Source organism: Sarcophilus harrisii, chromosome 3 (genome assembly GCF_902635505.1).
Source record: "Sarcophilus harrisii chromosome 3, mSarHar1.11, whole genome shotgun sequence".
NCBI lineage: Eukaryota > Metazoa > Chordata > Mammalia > Dasyuromorphia > Dasyuridae > Sarcophilus > Sarcophilus harrisii.
Window position 1 is genome coordinate 433,645,986 of NC_045428.1, and position 23,969 is coordinate 433,669,954.

The window sequence follows — 23,969 nt, forward strand, 5'->3', positions numbered from 1 at the left end:
AGAAGGAAGAAGAAGGAAGAAGAAGGAAGAAGAAGGAAGAAGGAAGAAGAAGGAAGAAGAAGGAAGAAGAAGGAAGAAGAAGGAAGAAGAAGGAAGAAGAAGGAAGAAGAAGGAAGAAGAAGGAAGAAGAAGGAAGAAGAAGAAGAAGAAGAAGAAGAAGAAGAAGAAGAAGAAGAAGAAGAAGAAAGCCACACCTAAATTAGCATGGAATGTTTGTTTTTAAAAATAATTCAAATGTTGAAATGCTATTCCTCTTTAGGTTGTACTCATGACTATGCCAGATTTTTTCTATCTTCTTCTTGTCCCAGAAACTTCTTCACCTTAGAAGCACACTCCAACCCTGGATTTCCTTCACACCATTGAAATATTCTCAGTAGCTATGGTCTCTATCCTCCCAGAAACACCATTTTAAAGGAAAAGGCCCAGGACAGCCATAATTTTCTTCTTTCCAAACTATACTTCTTTCTCTGCAATGGCCATGGTAGCTTCATGACCACCCACCTCCCTCATGCTCAGCATTTCGGCTTCTTAAGGGCAGAGATTGTCTTTCTGTTTGTATTTGTATTCCCAGCATTTAATACAGTGCTGGGTGAATGGGTAAAAAAAACCAAAAACAAAAAACCTTAATAAATGCTTGTTGACTTGACAATTCTCTAGCAAGAATAATCATTATTTCTGGATAATTACTGTAGAAAGTAAGTGCTTTCATACTAGCATTCCTTAATTTTATCCCATCATCTGAAAGCAGCCCTCAGGTTTCACTTAAGTAAGAGTCCTTCTTATCTTCCAACTCTTAAGTCTCTTCTCAGTAACTGTCCAAGTAACAGAACCAAATAAGATATCTCTATCATCTGCTTCATCATTTTTCTTGTACTCCTAGGATTATAGATCTGAGGTTGGAAGTGACCTGGGCACAAAAGATAATATGGGACACACACTGATTTGGCATAGAGGTAAAATTTTAGGCATAGAGGTAAAATTTTAACCCACTTCTCATTCCAGAGCCAGTGTTATTTCTACCATATCATATTGCCTTCCTCAGCTTATCCCATTATCTTACTTTAAAGGCTGCCATAACTCAAAACATCACTGTAGTTTTTCCACCAAAAAAAGAGAGAAGTATCTTGATGAGGAATGCCATGACATTCTACAGAGGTGAAAGGGAAGACATGAAGAAGTAAAAGAAACTGAACACATAGCTAAAGTAAATAATAAATATAAACAAAATAATAAATGTAAATAAAGTAAATTAAATGAAGTAAGCAGTAAAGAAGACACTCAACCAAGAAAAGAAAATATTGAAGAGAAGAAGGAAATGAAAAAAAAAAGGAAGAAAAAGGATCTTGTAGGAAAAGATCAAAACCTATTCTATATCTTCATTGTAAAAACTTATATGGAACCGTTTTTTTTTAAACCACCAAAATGTCATGGAAAGTCTTTTGGTGAAAAGTAAGGGTATATACATATGCACACACTCACCTCTTACAGTGCAATGTAGAGGAAAGGGAACAAAATAAGGAGAGGAAAGGATTATACTAGGAGTGAGAAAAGAAAAGGATTCCCATCCCAATGATGCCATTATCTAATGGAGTGATGACACTGGACAAGGCACTTTACCTCAGGTAGCTTTTGAACTTTGAATTACCCAGTGTATCAGGTAATTTTCCTAACTTTTTGTTGATAGTTTCATCTTAATCATTGATAAAAAATGGGGGCAAGAAGCTAACCTTGTGATAATATATCAAAAAATATTTGTTCTACACTTCAACAAGATCAGTAATCTACTGGAATATTACAAGATTAAAATAGTCAAGTATACAAACATAAACACAAACTTTTCCAGTCACTTACCTAAATCATTTTTATTTGATGTTCCACTTTTTCCCAAATTCTGTTTAAAAAAAAAAAAAGGAACAATTTCATCACATGGAATAAACATGTGCAATCAAACATCACAGGTCTTGAAAAGTTCAAGTACAGGTATTCTGATCATAAATCTAAATTCAAAAATTTGGCAATATTCTCCTTTACTCACTCACAAAAAAGATGAAGCCCAAAAATGAGATAGAAAGGAGGTAGATTCATGAAGAAAAAACTTAGTAATATGAATTCCTTTAACTTTTATATTTTTTTGTCATCTTCTGGAGGCAACATGTTTAATTAAGGCAGTCGTAATATCAAATGAAAATTCTTAATCAAGGGACCTGACATTTTAGGAGAGAATCCACCCATATTCCCTTCTTTCATTCGCAGCTCATCTCATTCTCTGCACTTATTTCTTCAACAGCTGCCTATGCAACTGAGGCCCCAAATGTCCTAACTTGTAGGAGTTCAGTGGCTAGGACCTCCACATAAAGATGGTATTCTAATGATATTCACTTCACTCTCAGGTCAATACCACTTTAGTAACAATGACTTGTAAGAATTTGGAACTATGCCCAAAGGGCTCTCAAACTGCATACCCTTTGATCCATAAGTGTTTCTACTGGGCCTGTATCCTAAAGAGATCTTAAAGGAGGGAAAGGGACCCACATGTGCAAAAATGTTTGTGGTAGCCCTTTTTATACTGTCTAAACTGGAACCTGAATGGATGCCCATCAGTTGGAGAATGGCTGAATAAGTTATGGTGTATGAATGTTATGGAATATTGTTGTTCTGTAAGAAATGACCAGCAGGAGGATTTCAGAAAGGCCTGGAGAGACTTATATGAACTGATGCTGAGTGAAATGAGCAAAACCAGGAGATCATTATACAGGGCAACAAGAAGATTATACAATGATCAGTTTTGATGGACGTGGCTCTCTTCAACAATGAGATGATTCAGGCTAGTTCCAATAGACGTGATGGGGGAGATTCTAGAAAGATGGTGGAGTAGTTTGCTACATTTCAAACTTTCCAGATTTCCTCCATAAAAAGAATAAATTTGTGCCTCAGAGAGAACATGGACTCGTTAAAAATCAGGAAGATTTTGGGGGCAGAACCAGGGTTCTCCTGGTATAATTCAACAAGATCTGAAGAAAAAACCCCGCAGCTAGAATTAACCAGTGTGAAGTGCAAACAGATCCTGACTGGCTGCTCTGCAGAAACACCAAGTGGGATCTCTCAGGCTAGCTAAGTGTGGCTAGAGTCTCAGCAGGAAGCCCAGAGACTTTCACCTCCTGCACTGTGAAGGAGCTGAGGTTTGAGTCGGGGAGGACTGAGAGAACCTCAGCTGTTTGGGAAGGCCAGGCCCAGCTGTGCTGCGGGCGGCGGCCTTGGGCAAGAAGGAATCTGCACCTGGTGAGTGCAGAGGCAGCCTGGCGGGTGCACTGCTGGCTGTGGGCACAGGACGGGGGAGCTCTTGGTTTGGAGTTCCTGGTCAGCATGAAAAGCTTGAGGCACCACTGCCACCCCAGGATTAGGGGTGCTTAAACCAATACCTCTTATTAAAAAAAAATAGAAGAAATAAGAACTCCATCACAGAAACTTACTATGGGAACAAGGAAGACGGGGGTTCATTTTCAGAGGAGGACACTAAAGTAATAAAAGCTTCTACCCCAAAGAGTAACATGAAATGGCTCCCTTCCCAAAGATAATTTATAGAAGAACCCTCAAAAATTGTAAAAATCAAATGAGAGACATTGAGAAAATTTTTAATAAATAAAACCATCCAAGTAGAACAAGAAGATTATGAAAACAAAAAAGTTAATCAAATACAAAAGGAGATACAGAGTCTCAAAGATGAGAATAATTCCTTGAAAATTAGAATCAGGCAAGGAGAAGCCAGTGAACCTATGAGAGACCAAGAAAGAGGAATGAGAAAATAAAACAAAATATGAAACATAGAAAAACAATAGATCTAGAGAACAGATCAAGAAGAAAAAATATAAAAATAATTGGACTGCCTGAAAGTTGTGACCCAAAAGTGAACTTTGATATAATAATTCAGGGAATAATTCCAGAAAATTGTCCTAGATTGAGTGATAGGACATGAAAGGAAAGTAGAAAAAGAAAAAAAAATCCACTGATCACAACTTAAACGAGATTTCTTATGGAAAACACACAGGAATATTATTACCAAACTTTAAAGCCCCTAAATCAAAGAGAAATCTTTGCAAGAAACAAGATAAAAAAACAATTCAAATATGCTGGAGCTATAATTAGAATTGTACAGGACTTATTAGCAGCTACAATAAAAGACCACAGGTCCTGGAATCATATTTACTGACAATCAAAAGAACTATGTCTGTGGCCAAAAAAAATCATATCCAGAAAAATTATCTATAGTATTGAATGAAAAAAAAAATAGCATTCAATGAATTTGCAGATTTTTTTTTAACTTTCTATCATCCAAACGCAATTTAACATATAAAAGACAATATCAAAGATCAATTTCAAGAAACTCAACATGGACAAATTGCATAATCATAGACAAATTGTTTGTTTTTTACGAGGGAAATGTATGCTATATGTTTTAAGATTCACACCAAATATATCATTTTATTAATGGATATTCAAGAATATAATTTCTTCTACTAACAGTATATTCTTGAATGAAGAACCTTTTTCAGCATAACTAGACTGGTAAATTGGAGCAGATATAAGATGAATGATATATAGATAGATAAATAGACTGACAAAGATATTAGATAAGTATAAAACAAAGCTTCACATTCTATACTTAAAGGCAAAATAGCAAGAAATGGACTAAATGGTAATCACTGAATAGCTGGACTCAAAATGGTTCATTAATGTGTTACTATCAGCTTGAAGCAAGCTATGTGGCACAGCGGATAGAGCTCTGGGCCTGGAGTCAGGAGGACAAGTTCAAATCCAGCTTCTGATACTTATTATCCGTGGGATCTTGAGTTTGTTTGCCTCAGATTCCTTATCTATAAAATGAGCTGGAGATGGAAATAGCAAATCACTCAAGCAACTTTGCTTGATCAAACTACTGAACAACAATAGCAGGATTCTTAATTCTGTACTGCTCAGCAAATATCTATGACCTACGTGAAGCCACAGACAGCATGCTTCTTAAAACTTTAAGTAAAATAAAGTTGGGAAGAGCCAGGAGCAAGATACAGAAGCTGAAGAGAGACAGATTTGGTCTTGACATAAAGAAAAGTATAGCAGTTTTGTTTTTGTTTTTTTTTTTTTAATGGAAATGGGGCTCTCTCAGAAAATGGAGAGCTCTCCGGAGGGAGTGGGGATGTGAATGGTGATTAACTCAGCCAATCATGAAATATTTATTAAGTGCTTTTTGAATATGAGGTTCCATGCTAAGCACTGAGAATACCAAGAAAGGCAAAAACAATCCCTGCTCTCAAGGAGCTCACAGTCTAGTGGAGAAACAAGCTATCTATGTAGAAACAAGAGATGGACAGGATAGGGGATAGTCAACAGAGGGCAGGCACTAGCATTAAGATGAATTAGGAAAGTCTTTCTATAGAATGTCCTAGAGAAGCCAGAAGGTAGATGAGGAGGGGGAGCATTGCAGGCATAGGTAACATTGATAAGGAAATAACTGAAATCTGAAAATCAAGTATCTTATTTGAAGAACAGCAAGAAGGATGGTGTCACTAGATCCCAGAGTAAGTGAGGACTGGGAAGAAGGGTGTTAAGGAAAGGCAACAGGGAAAAAAGTTGGGAAGGATTTGGAATGCCAAACATAGTTGGTTTTATTTATCTTGGAAGTGATAAGGAATCATTAAAGGAACTCACAGAAAGCATTTCTTTTCAGAGATAACCTCTGAGATTCTCAGATTCTGAAAACAACCTGGCCTCTGGATCTGTTTCCTCATTTGTAAAAAGGATATAGCAAAAGATATGATCTTTATCATCCCTTCAAGTACTAAATTATATAATCTTAGTAGTCTAATTTGGCTATAATATATGGTCTACGAGTGAGCCAGAGGACCTCAAGTGCCAAGACTAAGAAATGCATATTTCAGAAGCAGCATTTTGTAATCAGTCCCTAACTCTCCCATTTAAAAGCCATACATATGACTGGGCAAATCACTTAACCCTCCTGAGACTTAGTTTCTTGGTCTTTAAAATGGGTATAATAATTCTACTTCATGGGCAATACTGGGATAATGTCTCTACCTCAAAGGCTTGCTGTGAGGATTAAATTTAGTAATGTTTATAAAGCATTAAAATCTTATATGAATGCAAGCAAAAATTGTTGTTTGTGATTAAAGTATAAAACTGTTGATTCTGCCCTGATAGTTTTTTAATGTAGTTTCTATGGCATGAAGAATTTTCAGTGAGAAAACTCTCTTTACCAATATAAACTGGCACCTGCTCTGCAACTAATATTCTTAGAGACTTCATTGGGACACTGAGAAGTTAAATGACTTCCTTAAAATCATGATAGTATGTATGAAAAGCAGCACTTCAAGCTAGGTCTATCTGGGGTATGTAAGTAGCACAATACTTGGAATTAGGAAGACCTGATCTCAATCCCAGTCTCAGACACTTAGTGTGTGACTCTGGGCAAGTCACTCAACCTATTTGTCTCAGTTTCTTCATCTGTAAAATTGGGATAATAGCAGCATCTACTTCCCAGGGCTCAAATGAAATATTTGTAAAGTGTTTAGCATAGTACCTGGCACATTGTAAGTGCTATGTAAATATCAGTTATAATTATTTGTAAAAATAATATATCTATTACTACTATTATTATTGTTGTTATTAACTGAGTCTAAGAACAGGTACACTATTTTGGTATTATATACAGTGAATTTTCTTTCTAATACACCTTTGCCATATCATCATGATAATGATAACAACTAGCTAGCATTTATATAGAACTTTAAGGTATGCAAAGTACTTTACAAATGCTGACTCACTTGATACTCACAATAGGTGCTATTATTATACCCATTTTACAGAGAAAGAAACAGATTAAGTGGCTTGGCTAGGGCTATTCAGCTTGTAAGTGTCAGAGAAATGATTAAAATGCAGGTCTTCCTAACTGCAAGTTTCAAGCTCTATCCACCATTCTGAGTTCTATTCAGGTGCTAGCAGTTTACTTTCTCCAGCCTTATGCTGTCATATGTGGTGGCTGGACTCCCAGCAAATAATTCACTAAGGGTCTTTTGTGTTCAATTTTCTTAACAGAGTTTGCCAAAACTGCATATATGGATCTTCACTGACAAAACTATGATTTATCTATTAGTTTGGCAAATGAATGATCATTTAGGGAAGAAAAACAAAGCCTAGTAATGAGAAAAAGAACACCTCTATTAAACCTATTTTCTGAAATGACACCTGTGAGTGACTGAGGATGGAGGTTGGTACAAAGCTTAATAACAGAGTGCCTGGCCTTTCATATGGAGGCTGAGATAGGAGTACAAGTACTATTTTTAAAGCTAAACTAATGTGACAAGAGGCACAAGAGAAAATTTTAAATAACATCTATGGAGGTTCCTATGAGATGGTTCAGGGGGAAGGGGTATCAAGGAGAAAACATTTGGGTGGGAACATAAGGGATAAGTAGGACATTGACAGATGAGTATAGAGGGGAAGGACATTTTAAACAGAAGGAACAACATAAGAAAAGTTATTGAATAAAGAAATTGTGGAGTTGCTTAAGAGTCAGAGGTTCATATAATGACTAAGTGCTAAGAGACCTTAGACATTATCTAGTTCAACCCCCTCATTTTACAGATAATAAAACTCTGGCCCAGAGGTATGCCCCAGGTTACATGGTGAGATTATGGCAGGACCAAGACTAGAACCAGGCCTTGTGATCCCCAGACTGGGGTGCCTATTTCATTGTACCAAGTCTGACTTACTTGGAAAACATGAACTAGGCCTGTATGAATATAGGACAGAGCCAGGTGGTTACAGAGAAGAATTTCTGTTTTAGATACAAATTGGACTGGCCAACCCTTACAAGACAAAGACTTTTTCAACAGATAAGAGAATTAGTAGGGGATAAAAGATAGTTTTGAGGTCATATTGAAGGCAGATTTAAATGCCAGGCTGAGAATTTGGACATTTTTCTATAGGTAATGGAGAGCTAATGAAGTCAGGCAGTAGAACTAAAGGATTAAAATACTAATTTATATTATCTAACCTTAACTGAGCACTCATTAATATGAGGCAATAGGTTTACTCTTCCTTAATTGGTTCTTTAACCCAAGGATTAATCCAAAGCTTCCTTTCTCAAACTTTCCACATCATACCTTCCCCAAACTCTTAAGGCTAAGGCTCTTCTTCTTTCTGAGAAAATGGAAGCCATAAACATTGAAATCCTTCTCCTCCCTTCAAAAGCCTATGTCATCTTCGGCTCTTCCTCACTCCATGGACTAGCTGTCAAATCTCATCATTTTTATCTTCACAATATCTCTTTCATCTGACTCCTCATTGCTCATATGGCCACAAACCTAGTTCAGGGCATTATCACTTTTTGCACTGAGCACCATTCCTATACATCTGTCAAGTACAGAGCTTTATCATTCCTTATTTGATAAACTCCAAAAGCTCCCAATTGCCTCTAGAATGCAATATCAACTCCTATATGTTTTTTTAAGTCCTTCACAATCTAGACTAAATATACCATTTTAAAATCTTAATCCATTTAATCTCCTTCTCATACTACATCCACCATCCATATGAAGCCTTTCCTGAAATCACTTCCCACCACAACTCAACATCTGCTAGTGTCCTTCCTCTTTAATACCTCCATAAACTAAGATTCATTTTATATATACTTATACTTTTAAGTACACATGCTTTTATTTTTATACTTACATTTCTTTTATACACACGTTTCTTTTATATATTGTCCAATAAAATATGTTATTTGAAGACAGAAGCTATTTCATCTTTTTTTCATATAAGCCTGGCACAGTGCCTGGCAAACAACAGATATGAATAAATGTTTGTTGATTTTTTTAAACTTTTTTTTTTTCCTGAGGCAACTGAAGTTAAGTGATTTGCTCAATCACACAGCTAGGAAATATTAAGTATCTGAGGCCGGACTTGAATTCAGATCTTTCTGACTTCAGGGCCGGTGCTCTATCCACTGTGCCATCTAGCTGCCCCTGTTGATTTTTTTGTGTGATTTTTCCTCATATTGAGAACAGAGAGAGACCTTGGAGATTATCTGATATCATTTTACACATAAGAAAACTAAGACCCATAGGAGTTAGTTTCTAAGGTAATACAACTAGTGACCTAGAAGGTTTTTTCTATTATACATAAGAATAACACCTGTCCAACCTATCTAACAGAAATATTGAGGATAATATGTCAAAGCAGATATGAAATTATTTTGAAAGTAAGTTGAAAGTGATATATAAATGTAGGGCATTTCACCATCATAAGTCTGAAAGGGGAGAAATGTCTATGTTTCCAGGATGGATAGCTTAAACAGTTAGCTGCATCACTTGTGTTGAATATCATAAGACTGGGGATTTAAATTGAAGTTAAATGGACTTTGCATTAAATACAAAGGAAAAACTCATCAGTTTAAAAAAACCTTAATTTTTAAAAAGTGATAAAATTCAAAATTTTTAAAGGCTTAATTCATGTTGTCCCTATCCTCTTCCTCTCCATAGTTTAATGGATGGATGAATTGGATGAATTAGATGGAATCAATGTGAACCCAAGCACTTCCTTCCTAGAGAGAAATTAGACTAAACAAATTGATAGAATATTAAAAATTCAATCTCTGGCTTCCCCAGAAAAAGGTACAGTTCTTCTTAAGAAGAAACACATAACTTGTTTTATTATCTCAGCTGCAGTTATATTTCTCACTCTGACTATTGATATTAATCACAAATGTAGGAATTGTCAGATTTTTGTAGGTCAGTAATATTGCAGTTCAACTTCATACAGGGTATAATAATAATATAACTATACTGCACATAGCTCCTTTTCCTGGTGGGAAAAGCCAAAGTCCATTAGACATGTTTGAGGTTTTTTATCTTAAGAGATGGTAGATATGGTCACTTGGAACATCAAAGTCTACAAGCATCCCTATTAAGCAAACCTATAATATATGGTTTGGAAATTCATCAAAAACAACAATATTTTTCAAAAATCAATACACATTTGCCATTTCCTTTTCCAATTCATTTTATAGAAGAGGAAACTGAGACAAACAGGGTCAAGGGATTTGCCTAGGGTCACACAGCTAGTAAGTGTTTGGGGTTAAATTTGAACTTAGGAAGACGAGTCTTCCTGACTCTAGGCCAGCACTCTATCTACTGCGCCATCAGGCTACCTTTAACAAAAGCACATTCCCTGCAATGCTCTCTGTTAATCTATATAAATAAAAGATTATCCATTAATTTTTTAAAAAATAGATGTAACAATAACTAAAAGGCAAATAGATGAAGTGTGCTAAAGGAAAAAGACTATTGGCTTCGAGTCAGATCTTCGCTATGGCATCAATTTTTGTTCAGTGACCTTGAACAAGCCTCTTCATTACTCCTAAGTCTCAGTTTTCTCATCTGGAAAATAAGGGATTTTTATGTGAATTGATTCCAAATGATTCTTATAGGTCTAACATTCCCTAATTCATAAGTTTTCTAATCTCCTTCTTATATTCATCTAGAAAAAAAGTCATCTTCATCTTCTGTTCTATGAAGAATTTCAGACAAAGAGAATTATTTTCACAAATAGAATCAGTACCTGTGAATTCTTGGCATCTTTCTTTACATCTTCAGCATCTATGGCAGAAGCTGGGGAAAGAAAAAAAAACACACATATATTTCTTAATTAAAATTAGCAATTAAAACCATTTTCATATTCATCCAAATTAAGCTTAAAAACTGAAACACCAAGATTATTTACTACAATACACCTTTGACTTCTCTGCTTGGGGTTTTGTTTGTTTTTAGTCAGGGGGAAATTTGGCATTTAAGTAGCTGCATTGTTATAGAAGGTACTTCTGATTTCCTTCATCATTAAACCTAAAATTATTCATTGATGTGACGTCAACATACCTTGGCTCCTAAGCAAAAAAAAATCTTTTAATCCTATATACACATATATCCCAAACAACAAAATTTACATACTACAACATATATATATATATATATATATATATATATATATATATATATATATATATATTTAAACTATTAAAGCTGCACTAAGACTTTTGGCATACCCTATATATCCACACTCAAATAATCACACAAAATACTCCCATATAAGAAATCTTTATTTCACTGCCTTCTTAATAGAACAAGAATTCTTCACACTACAGAATGATAATATTCAAGCTTTTATAGACCCTGCCAGAACATAGTATTCAGTAGTGCTCAACCTGGAGCAAGCTTTCAGTCTTCTGGGACAGAGGGGTTAGCAGGGCATTTAAGTTACAGCTAAGAGTCAAGGAGAGAATAGTTAAGTATGCCCTTAGCAGAATGATGCCAGGGCCAGAGAAAGGGAATGAATTAAAAATTATTCCCCGTTTAGAATGATGAAATAGTTTGAATCAGCCCATAAATAGAGATGCCCCTAGAGAAAACATCTAGAATCTGCATTAAAGAGAATCATGAAGTCGAATATTCAACTTCTGTAAAACGCTTTGGGAAAAAGGAAGCCAAATGAGGATTCAAAGAGTTAAGCAGATAAAGGAAACAAGCAACACCTAAATTTCATGGTATTTTTACCCAGAAGCATTAAAGGTGATTTGCACAGTTCTGCTTTTTTATGCTAGAAAAAGTAAGCATTTCTACTAGGCCAAAGCCATGGAGCACATCTCAGTGCCTGGGTTAGTCCTAGGTGAAACCAATCTTTTTCATCTCTCTCACAGCCTTTCTGCTCCCTTTCCCTCCTACTGCCCAATTTCCCTCTTTGGGACACTTCCCTACTCCAGTCTGCAGTGCACTAGTCATATTATGCCTAGTTAGATATTAACCACACCACATTTTGGTTTAAGAGAATAATCAGATAAAACCATTGTTCATACTAAGATGCAGTAAATAACTAAGGGGTAATAAGAATTTATCAATCACCTAGTCTGGTGAAGAACTACACTGGGTTCCTTCCCCTTAGAAGCTTACGTACTATTATATCTTATTGGAAGAGACGTGTGTATGCATGTAATATATGAAACCAAAATATAAAATACAAGATGACGTTGTTATTGTACCTCCTTCCTTTTGGAAGAGGACTAATAAGATCATGGGTGTCATGAGCTAGGTTTGAGAGGTAGAGTTGAGCAAAGTCATCAGCCTCTCTCTTCTCGAGTTATTTTGAAAGGGAAGGCACTAACACTTGGTAGGAGGTTGTTGAGGAAAGGTTTCACATACATGAGGCAAAACTTAAAAGTAAAAAAGAATCTTTAAAAAAGAGAGGGGATGGTTGAGGAAGGAGGGCACTCCAGGAATGGGGACTGGCAGTGCCAAGGCAATAAATGGACATCGGAATATCAGAGAAACAAGAAGAAAACCAGTGTGATTGGATTGTAGAGGGTTAGAAGAAGAGTTTTTATAATACTCTTTATTTATTATTTATTATGAGCCTGGAGAGGTAGACTGAGGTCAGATTATTTTAAAAATAGAGAAAGAAAAAGAAACTAATAAACAAAACTCCAAGATTAGGAAGAGGAGTAGTAACAAACAGAAAAAGGGGATAACTTGTAGGTGAAGGGAAAAGAGCTCATAGAAAAAGGATTGCTTTAAAATAGATTAAGATAAAATATATGAGAAGATATAGTACTGTGTTTACAGAAGGAGTGGTAAATTCTAATTTAAAGCAAGAGACAAATGGAAGAAAACATAAATCTCTCATAACTTTACATTTAAAAGCTTTAAGAAACCCATTAATTTTTTTAAGTGAAAGATTGGATAAGGAAAGTCCCAGGATCTGCTGTTTACATGAAACATGTTACCTTTTTTTAAAGACATACACAGAATAAAAATGAGGAGCAAGGGGAAAAATCATATTTTGTCATAAAGGCAACAGGAAGCCACAGGTATTATTGAATAAGAGAGTAATATAGTCAGACTTGCACTTAGGAAAAATTATTTTGGCAGCTGTGTGGTAGATAGACTAGAGCAGGGAGAGACTAGAGGCAAAGGGACCAATAAATTAAAAGGTTATTGTAATAATCCAAGCAGGAGGCAATGAATACCTGAACTAAAGTGGTGATTGTGTGGTTGTGTGAGTAGTGAGAAAGGAATATATGCCAAAAAGGCATTTTGATTTAGTAAAGGAATTTGATTGTATATAAGAAGTGAGGGAACCGTAAGGAGTTGAGGATAATGAAAAGGTTGAAAATTTGGGGGCAGCTGGGGGACTGTAAATATGTTTTAAATTCAAAAGAGGTTGAGTTTGGATGGGAAAGTTCTGTTTTAGACAAGATGAGATGGAAATGGCTACAGCCATTCCATCTGAAATGTTGGCAGCTGATATAATACAGGACTAAAACAGAGAGAGAGAGAGAGAGAGAGAGAGACAGACAGACAGACATAAACACTTCTGCTGATGACACCCTGATTATGTATCTAGGAGATGATGAGGTCATGAAAATGTAGGCCTCAGAACTCCATGGTCTGGAGTATAGCCATAGGCAAGAAGCATGCGATTGAAAAGTCAGACAGTGGCTGGAGAACTAGGACTTGAGTCATGTCGAAATGAAAGAACTCTAGGCCTAGAGTTAGGGAAACCTAAACTCACAATGTGACCCTAGTTAAATCTAATCTCTCTTTGCCTTAGTTTCCTCAACTATAAAATGAGGATAATAAAAACATCTACCTTCAGAGAGTTGTTGTGAGGATCAAATGAGAAGAAACTTGTGAAGCATTTGACAGTGCCTGGCGTATGCTATTTAAATACTTATTCCCTTCTTCTCCCTTACCCCCATCCCCAATACTATTGTATACTGTACTAAGGCTGTAACCATCATCAAGGCTATTTGTATGTTAACAAAAACAGGAAACCTTTAGCCAAAATAATCTTAATTTATCTAGAACCACATAGCTAAAATGTGCAAGAAGTGGAACCACGGTCCAAGTCTTTTTAGCTTCAGGGCAAGTTCTCTATCCACTATGCTATGCAGTCTCCCATTATTATTAGGCTCTAAATTTCTTTTAACTTGATCTAAACTAGTTTGTAGTAGGCTTACTGAATGACCTCATTTTACCAAAAAAAAAAAAAAAAAAAAAGGGAAAGAGATACCAATCATGAGAATGAAGAAGACAGCAGCCAGAACATAATTATTCAGAAGGGCTGCCAATCCAATATCTGATCTTTGATTAAAATCTTGCTTCTGATAACTTTGATTTTAGTGTCCGCATCTGACACTCTTCTCCTCTTCTCTTCTTCCTCTTCCTCCTTCTCTTCTTTTTCCTCCTCTTCCTCTTCCTTCTCCTCCTTCTGTTGTTCAGTCACATCCAAGTCTTTGTGACCCATGGAAAATATCATACTAATGCTGTCCATGGGGTTTTGTTGGCAAAGACACTGAAGAGGTTTGCCATTTACTTTTCCAATGGATTAGGCAAAATGAGATTAAATGACTGCCCAGGGTTACAGAGTAAGTAAATAGTAAGTGTCTGATGCTAAATTTGAATTCAAGTCTTCCAGATTCCAGGTCCATCTCTCTATCCAACCACTTAATTGTCTCTCACAGGACATTTACTCAAGCCTATTTATTAGTCATATTTATGATACAAGATTGTACCCCTAAAAGTGTCATAAATATGGTTAAAATATATATTTATATATAAAAATTTATTACAATGTGAACAATTTTGTTCAGTAGAATAAATTATTTAAAGTTGACTTTTCAGATATGGGGATGTTCTGCCAATCTGAAGCATCTAAAGATTGGTTATTAAAATATTTGTTCCTTATTGATTTTGTTCCTTGACAAGATTTTTCAAAGCTAGCTTTGTAATTGAAATATTACAAACTCCTGTATTCAATTTTTATCCTTAATAAGGAAATATATTTTTCTTAATTTAACATCCACAGTAATTCCTAATTTTATAATCAGAATTTACCCTTACTTTACTCTCGGGCAGGTCAAGTTTAGTTATAAAAGAAAGACAACCCAACACAATATATGATTGGAGGTTTCTCAAAAATATGGACTCAAAGTGTAACAAGACTAGGATCTTTCTTAGATAGTGGGTTTCTATAAATCACTCCTTAAAATCTCATACAAGTTCATTGTCCCTATCATTTGTTTGATGATGTAATTACTTTATAGTGGGTTTTAAAGAATGGAAAGTTAGCTAACAATACAAATGAATTTTCTGAATATTCCCACACATTCTTCACAATGAAATAATAGATAACAACCCAACACTTTAAAAAAGGCTTAAGTGAGTTAAGTAAAATTGCTTCTACCTCAAACTACACATGCCTTTAATTGAAATAGCCTTCCAAAAATGACTTTTCCTTAAAGACTGATATTAACATGGATTAAAATTCAGAGAAGGAATTAAACGAAATTGTCCTTTCCTTTGATCTTTTTTTGTTGTGATCATAACCATTGTGTCTAATAAATTTACAATTGTGTAAAATGTAAAATAGTGATATTAGAATCATATCAAAGTCACATAGCAGTATTTTCAAGAGAGCCATATGTACTATGCTCCAATGTCATTAAGTATTTTCTAATATATTTAATAAAATCAAACATAAGATATTTTCCCCTTAACAGAAGACAAAAAAAAAAAGAAAAAGAAAAAAAAAAAGAAAAATTTTGGCCCTGTGAAGACAAATGGTTGAACAGAATTAATTTTGCCATACCAACATAATTATTTAAAAAGCTCTACCCTTTAACTTTCTTAATCTAAATAAAATTTTTAAATACTCAGGGAATACAGTGTATTTTTAAAGTAAAATGTGCAACTGACCACAAATCCATGTCAGTCTCAAAATAAGTAAAATCTATTTTAGGTTCTTAGGTAGGCAATTATTGTGAACAGTGGGGAAGTGTATATTAGGGGAAACAAATGTATCATTTGACAGACCACTTATAATATTCAACAGTTACAATAAAGCATATTTATTTATTTTTTATTAAAGCTTTTTAATTTTCAAAACATGCATGGATAATTTTTCAACATTAACCCTTTCAAAATCTTAGTTCCAATTTTATCTCTCTTCTTCTCATCCCCTCTTCTATATGTTCAGTAACATCCAAGTCTTTGTGACCCGTGAAAAATATCATACTAATGTTGTCCATGAGGTTTTGTTGGCAAAGGATCCAATATTCCTGACTCCAAGTCTATACTCTTATCTATAGGGTCATTTGGCTTCCATATAATATCCCTAAATAGTAGAGAGCTAAAATAGTAAGAGCTTTGTGGAATGTAAAATTGAACTGTTGCTTTTGTTTGTTTTTTCATATCAATGTCTTCTTATTATTATTATCATTATTATTATTTATTATTATCAAATAATCCAATATATGTTAAACATGGTAAAAATATATATTAAATCCAATACATACATACATATTTATACAACTATCTTGCTGTACAAGAAAAATCAAATCAAAAGGGGAAAAAATGAAAAAGAAAATAAAATGCAAGGAAACAACAAAAAGTGGAAATGCTATATTGTGATTCACACTCAGTTCTCACAGTTCTCTCTCTGGGTACAGATGGCTCTCTTCATCACCGTGATCACTGGAATTGACCTGATCATCTCATTGTTGGAAAGAACCACGTCCATCAGAATTGGTCATTGTATAACCTTGTTGTTACCTTGTACAATGATCTCCTGGTTCTGCTTATTTCACTTAGCATCACTTCACTTAAGTCTCTCCAGGCCTCTCTGAAATCATCCTGCTGATCATTTTTTATACAGCAATAATATTCCATAATATTTACACCCCATAACTTATTCAGCCATTCCCCAACTGATGGGTATCCGCTCACTTTCTAGTTTCTTTCCATTAAAAAAAGGGCTGCCACAAAGATTTTTGTACATGTGGATAAGATCTCTTTGGGATATAAGCCCAGTAGTAACACTGCTGGGTCAAAGGGTATGCACATTTTGATAACTTTTTGAGCAGAGTTCCAAACTGCTCTCCAGAATGGTTGGATTCATTCACAACTCCACTAACAATGCATCAGTGTTCCAGTTTTCCCACATCCTCTCCAATTCATCATTATGAATTCATTCATCTCAGAGTTGTCTTTATTTTCATTTCTCTAATTAATAATGATTTAGAGCACCTTTTCATATGACTAGAAATGGTTTTAATTTCTCCATCTGAAAATTGTCTGTTAATATCCTTTGACCATTTATTAATTTGGAGAATGGCTTGTATTCTTATAAATTTGAGTCAATTCTCTATATATTTTAGAAATGAGGCTTTCAATAAAGCATATTTAGGTGGTCTTCTAGGTTCCTTTGGACTAAGACATTGATATGAAAAAACAACAAAAGCAACAGTTCAATTTTACATTCCACAAAGCTCTTACTATTTTAGCTCTCTACTATTTAGGGATACTATATGGAAGCCAAATGACCCTATAAATAAGAGTATAGGCTTGGAGTCAGGAAGATCTTAATTCAAATCAGACCTTAGACATTTATTATGTGACCCTGGGCAAGTCACTTAACCTTGTCTGACTCAGATTCCTCATCTGTAAAATGAGCTGAAGAAGAAAAAAGGAAAACTACTCCAATATCTTTATCAAATAAACTCCAAATGAAGTCATAGAGTTGAACATAACTGAATACATAAGGTTATAAAGATTATCTAATTGTGCTAAAATACAATTTAAAAAAATAAATCTCACTTTTCCCTATATTCATTTTGAATTCTGAGAAACTAAGAAATCTGGGATAACTGGTAAGGTGGGGAACTATGCTTAACAATGTTAATTAGGACAAAAAAATAAAAATGAGAGTTTCTCCTCACAATTTTAACTAAAGTCACTCTAAAATACTAACACATCTAATCTTTGAGACTAATCAAATTTTTATAGCTAAACTGGGATGAGTGTTTGATTCCAGAGTTTAAGAACTCTTCTATTATCACATCACCTTCCTCTCTCTTTGGCAAATCCTAAAGCAAAAATATCAGTTACTTCTATTTTCATTTATAACCTCCCTTAGTTATCTTTTTTGTCACATAAGTTCACTTCTACCTTGTGAAAATTAGGATTTTTTTCCCCTCATAACTCTACTTTTGCTGTTTTCTTGAAATTTTTTCATAAGTTATTCTGATGATACTTCATTCTCTAAGTCAAATTAAATTCAAAGAAGCAATATATTGTCTTGGTGATTACCTCCTCTCCAGGAGAAGCAAAAAAATTGACTATCCTGATGCTCTGGGATCAAAGATGGACCTAAAAATGAGTACACTCTGATCATGTAGGTAGGCTTCATGTTGCTGTCAGTATCATGGGCACTTATTTTCAGTGGTAATTAGTGTCAAAGATTATTTTTGTAAAAGTTACTGAGGGGAGAGGGTTCTATGGGACATTATTTTTTGTGACCTACTTAGAGGAGATATTACTCAGCGCTATGTCAAAAAGCATCAGAGAGCCCCACACATCTGCTGGTTTCTTGCCTGAATCTCTTTTCCCTAGAGATTTCCAGTTTTAATTCAATGTGTTCTGAAGTGTACCTTAAACTCCAGGATATATAACCTCTATATCTAATTTTCTGGTAGGCAATTATATGCTTTGAAGATAAACCAGGGTAGCAGAGGAATTAAAAACCAAATGAAATGGTGGCAAGGCAACACTAATCTGTAATCCATGTCTATCCTATATTCTCATCCCCCTTCCTCCTGCACCAGATTCTCTTCTCTCTTTCAGTCAAATCAAGTTAATTGTATCTGTTACTATGCATATGAGAGGCAGAAAAATTCCTAGGCCCTTTGCAACCAGGAGTTAATCAACAAGCATTTATTAAGCTCCATTTATGTGCCAGGCATTGTGCTAAGTACTGGGGATTCAAAGAAAAGCAAAAACATTCCCTCCTCTCAAGTTTACAGTCTACCCAGAGAGACAACATGCAAACAATTATATACAATCAAAATACATGCAGATAAAAATACTTCTTATTTTATCTGGGCCTTGAAAGAAGCAAAAAGGTAAAGACAGGAGGGAAAGAGTTCTGAGAATGGGAAACAATGAAAATATACAGTGGAGAGATGGAATGTTTTGCTCCAGTAAACCAGGGTCATTGGATCATAAGAGTACATGGGAGGGAATAAGGTATAAGAAGACTGCAAAGATAGAAAGGAACAATGATATGAAAAATTTTGAACCCCAAATAGATGATTTTATATTTGATTGTGGCAGTGATAGGAAGTCACTGAAGTTTACTGAATGGGAGGATAAAGAGAGTTGACAAGGTCAGACCTTAACTTTAGGAAAATCAATTTGACAATTAAATGTAGAACACACAGTTGTGGGAAGAGACTTGAGTCAAGGATACTAACCAGAAAGTTAACACAATGATCCAAGTGTGAGATGAGAGAATAATGCCTGCACATTAAATTGAGAGTGCAGAAAATGAAAAGAAAAAAAGCCTAAAGCCTGAGTTCTCGCCTCCTGTTCTAACACTATGAGTTTCCCTCTCATTCAAAAGTAAATATCTTTCAATTACACTGGAATGTGTTAATGGATTTCAATTTTTTAGGATAAAAAAAATGATTAGTGTCAATTCTGAATAATTCATAATACAAATGTTTTATACAGTTCCTGTAGGATCATAGCTCAGTGTATAAAGATACAGCTTTGGAACCAGGAACATTTGGATTCAAGTCCCATGTGTGACATAATGGTGACTTTCAGTAATGGCTAGAGAACTAAAGCCAATTCTCTTGATCTAATCAATTGCAGAGTAACCGACAACTTACAATGGTAGAGAGAGTTTTCTAATCTGGGAGTACTCTATACTAAAGAAATTACAGGTCTAGTTTCTATCCATAGCCTCATAAAGCAAAGAAAAGAACACAAGACCAAGTATCATAAGATCTGAGTTCCAGTGCTGCCTCCACTACTAACTCGCTTGTATAAACCTTATAAAGTTCCTTATAAAATGGGAATTTATAAAATGGAAATAATATCCATCTGGTCTAGGCCAAAGGGATATTGCATAGAGCCCATAATAAAAAATATATGTGAAGCATTTAGAAAAACAATAAAATCCCATGCAAATTGATAGACAGATGCTAAATATATTCTCTAAGATTGATTCTACACAACAGCAATATTGGCTTATTTGCTTTAGTAGCAAAACACTACCAACATCTCTTCCAACAGCAAAAGGCTACATGCCAGGGAAGGAGACAGAATGATGAAGTGGCAGAGCACTGGGCAAAGTCAGAAAGCCCAGTCTAATCTTTATACTGAAGATATTCACATGAGAGCTAGACACTAGTAAGAACAGCACATTAGAATAATTAATCTTGAAATGAGAGGCATTCTTTTTTGTTTTTTGGGGGGGTTGTTTTTGTTTGTTTGTTTGTTTTGTTTTGTTTTGTTTTTGGACAGAAGGAGCATCCAAGAGTAGAGGCAAGAAATCTTGTGAGTACATTGTTTTAATATTCAAAGCAAGGAGTAATAAGGATCTAGGGTGTTACAGGAGGACAAGAAAGGAGGCTGTAGAAATTATCAGAATTGTAAAGAAACTGGGAAAATAGTACCAGAAGTCAAGGGAAGAAAAAAATATCAGAGAGGAGGCTAGAATTAAAAAATATATATCAAACTCAGCAGCAAGGTCAAAAGATAATGAAGACTAGAAAAAAAAAATAAAATGTCGTTTGTTTGAAGACAGGAGATACAATAGATAGAGTTCTGGACTTAGTCAAGAAGACCTGAATTCAAATCCTCTCTAAAAATTTTACTAACTGACACCCAAAGAAAGAACACTGAGAAATGAATGTAAACATTTGCATTTTTGTTTTTCTTCCCGGGTTATTTTTACCTTCTGAATCCAATTCTCCCTGTGCAACAAGAGAACTGTTCAGTTCTGCACACATATATTGTATCTAGGATTTACTGCGACATATTTAACATATATAGCACTGCTTACCATCTAGGGGAAGGGAATGGAGAGAGGGAGGGGAAAAATCGGAACAGAAGTGAGTGCAAGGGATAATGTGTAAAAAATTACCCTGGCATGGGTTCTGTCAATAAAAAGTTATTATAATAAATTTTAAAAAATAAATTTAAAAAAAAGAATTTTACTAGTTGTAAGACTGAGCAAGTCACAAAGTCGATGACTGCCTAAATTTCCTCTTCTGTTAAAATGAGGAGATTCAATGTCTACATCAACGATGCTGTCTACACCCAACATTCTAATAAGAACTCCCATTTCTAAAGGCTACACAGCTCAGGCTTCAGGCAAGAAGAAAATGAAGTGATCAGCTGGGAGCCATGAATTTTTTTTTACCCTAATTCCAAAGTGTCTTCATCCATGGTGACTTAGCCCGGCAGCAGTGTTAACAAGGAACATAACCTGCAAGCATGTCCAAAACAGGAGAAATGAGAGGCAGGAGTAGGAAGAGAGCTCACAACAAAACCACTTCTCCCTTTGAACTCACTTCTGCCCCAACTTTGACCTCATTCTATGTGGAATTCCCTGGCAGCAGAAAAATGAATTTCTGCAAAATTTCATTTTACTATACACACTTTAAAAAGACACAAGAACCCAATACATCAAGGGGTAACAGGACTCAGAGACAAAAAAGAAACATCTGAGTTTAAGATGAGAAAATGATTACATGTACTTTGCTTTTCTAATTTGGACCATGTTTAAATCTATCATTCTGCTTCTGGAAAAGAGCCTGAATGCTAGCAGTTTCTAAAAGTTTAGAACACTCAGCATCAAACCCTAGGAAAAGAATGACAATCCCAATAATGTGTTCAGCTAAATTTGCAAAGGTGTATCACCAGATGGTTGTCACCAGGTGATAGTTTCATGAATTGTTGCAGCCAAAGGAAAAACTATCTCCCAAGGCCCTGAAACACTGCAATGGAGGGAGTATATATAACCCTTGAAATCAAGATCTTTTTAAATACTGAAGTGTGTTCATTACCAAAAAAAAAATTATTTCAAAGTAAGTTCCTACAAATCACTGCAAACTGATATAAGTTCCTCTAGATCAGTTACAACTAGATTCAATTTACAAAATAATAATCATTAATAAGTAAACATACAATTTCTTGCGAACATGAGTATTATTCAAAATACATACACATATGCATGTATAGACATGTGTACACATGTGTATATATATATACACACAAACACACGCATATATATGTATTGTGTGTATGTGAATGTAAATTTTTTAAATCTTATTCCTGTAGCATCTGTACAATCTGAGATTCCCAACTGATCTTGGAAACTTTGATTCAGTCAATTCCACAACTCCTTGACAGGGCAAACAGGCTACTGCATTTTACAGATGGCATGAAGTAAATACTCAAGTAGTAAAATGGCTTGTTCATTATCCAAATTGATAGTGGCCTTAAACCTGAAGGGTTGTTATGTAGAATGCTTATTCTGCTTAATTCCATAGGAAAAAATAAGCCCTGCTCTCCTGATTATTGAATCCCTGACCTAGATCACCATTTCCTGAGGCCCCCATCCATGCACAAATTATTCCCAATCCACTTAGTCTCTACATATTCCCATCTCCTCAATAGCCTCCCCCCAATGAGGATACCCTTCCTTTTCCCATCCCACCCTACTTTTTAGATTGCCCTTTATGTATTACCTTTTCCCATTAGGAGATAATTCCTTAAGAATAGGGACCATTTTGTTTTCTTGTATTTTCTTGTATCCCCAGGGTTTAGCACAGTTCCTAGCATATAAGTGTTTAATAACTTCCATTTATCTAAAATTAATGGAAAGGTCAATAGGTGGAAATTACAGGGGCACAATTTGGTTAACTTTAAGGAAAAATATCATTATAATTAAAACTGTCTAAAAATGTAGACAGCTAGTTTACATAGTGAATGTGAATAGAATGCTGGATTCAGACTCGGGAGGGCCAGAATTTAAAGCCATGAGCAAATTCCTTAATTAGTTTCAGTCTCAGTTTCCCTATCTGTAAAATATACTACTTATATTTATATATATTATATATATAATAATACTTACACATGGGATTTATGTAAAGACCAAATGATATAATGCAAGGAAAGCACTTTGAAAACTTTAAAGCACTATATATAATTACTAGATATTGAATAGCTCATGAGATATTAAGGTTCCTGTCAACACCAATGTTCAAGGTTGGATAACTGCTTTCAAGAATATTGTAGCTCAGTCAGTTAATTAACAAACAGTTGTTAAATGCCTACTATGTGACAAAGGCATAGTGCTAGCCACATTAAAAAAAAAATGAAATTTATCCACTGTTCAAGAAGCTGAACTTAATAACAGTAAGATTTTATTTCTATAACATGATAAAGAATGCACAGAGAAATTAGAAAACAGACCCAAAACTCTGAATAGTGAATCTTCTGCCATAACTTTAAAAAGACAGCATTTCAAGAAACATTGTCTCTCCACAGGGTTGATTACTCTGCATGAGAACAAATGCCACTGCAACCAGATTTCTTATTTCCAACAAACATTAGGGAAGTAAACTTGAGATTAAGATATTATGTTTTTTCCTTTTGCAAAATCAATTCCTGTTTTATTTTCAAAGGAAAAGAACTAGAAAGATCACATATATTCAGCATCCATAGTTTTCACAAACTTGATCCTATTGAGCCTTCTGGGGAAATCATGATTCTGAGGGTTATAAAGAATCTCTGAAGTTCGGTAATCCAAGCCACAGAAAAACAAAAATGACTTCTGAAACCACCTCCAACTAATGGGCATCCACCCCTATGCAGGGGACCTGGATAAGATCCTGAAGTAAGAACCCTCTCCCTGTCTCCCAGGGCAGTTCATTCCAGTTGGGAATAGCTACTAGTCAGAAGTTTCCTTATGCCTAAGGTAAAATCTCTCTCTTTGAAATTCCCACCTACTTTTGGCAGTTCTGCTCTCTGGGACTGAGATGAACAAATTAAATCCTT

General features: G+C 35.0%; 1 protein-coding gene across 3 annotated transcripts in view; it reads right to left on the reverse strand.

The window, feature by feature from the left end:
- The window catches only part of B3GLCT (beta 3-glucosyltransferase), a 128,426-nt gene that overhangs the window by 93,696 nt on the left and 10,761 nt on the right, over positions 1-23,969 (reverse strand). For all 3 annotated transcript variants that reach the window (XM_031960738.1, XM_031960736.1, XM_031960737.1), the window contains exons 2-3: positions 10,630-10,679; positions 1,852-1,891 (exon numbers count right to left, since the gene is read on the reverse strand). In XM_031960738.1, the coding sequence (XP_031816598.1) occupies positions 1,852-1,891; positions 10,630-10,679 (90 nt within the window). The remainder of the gene's footprint in view (positions 1-1,851; positions 1,892-10,629; positions 10,680-23,969) is intronic.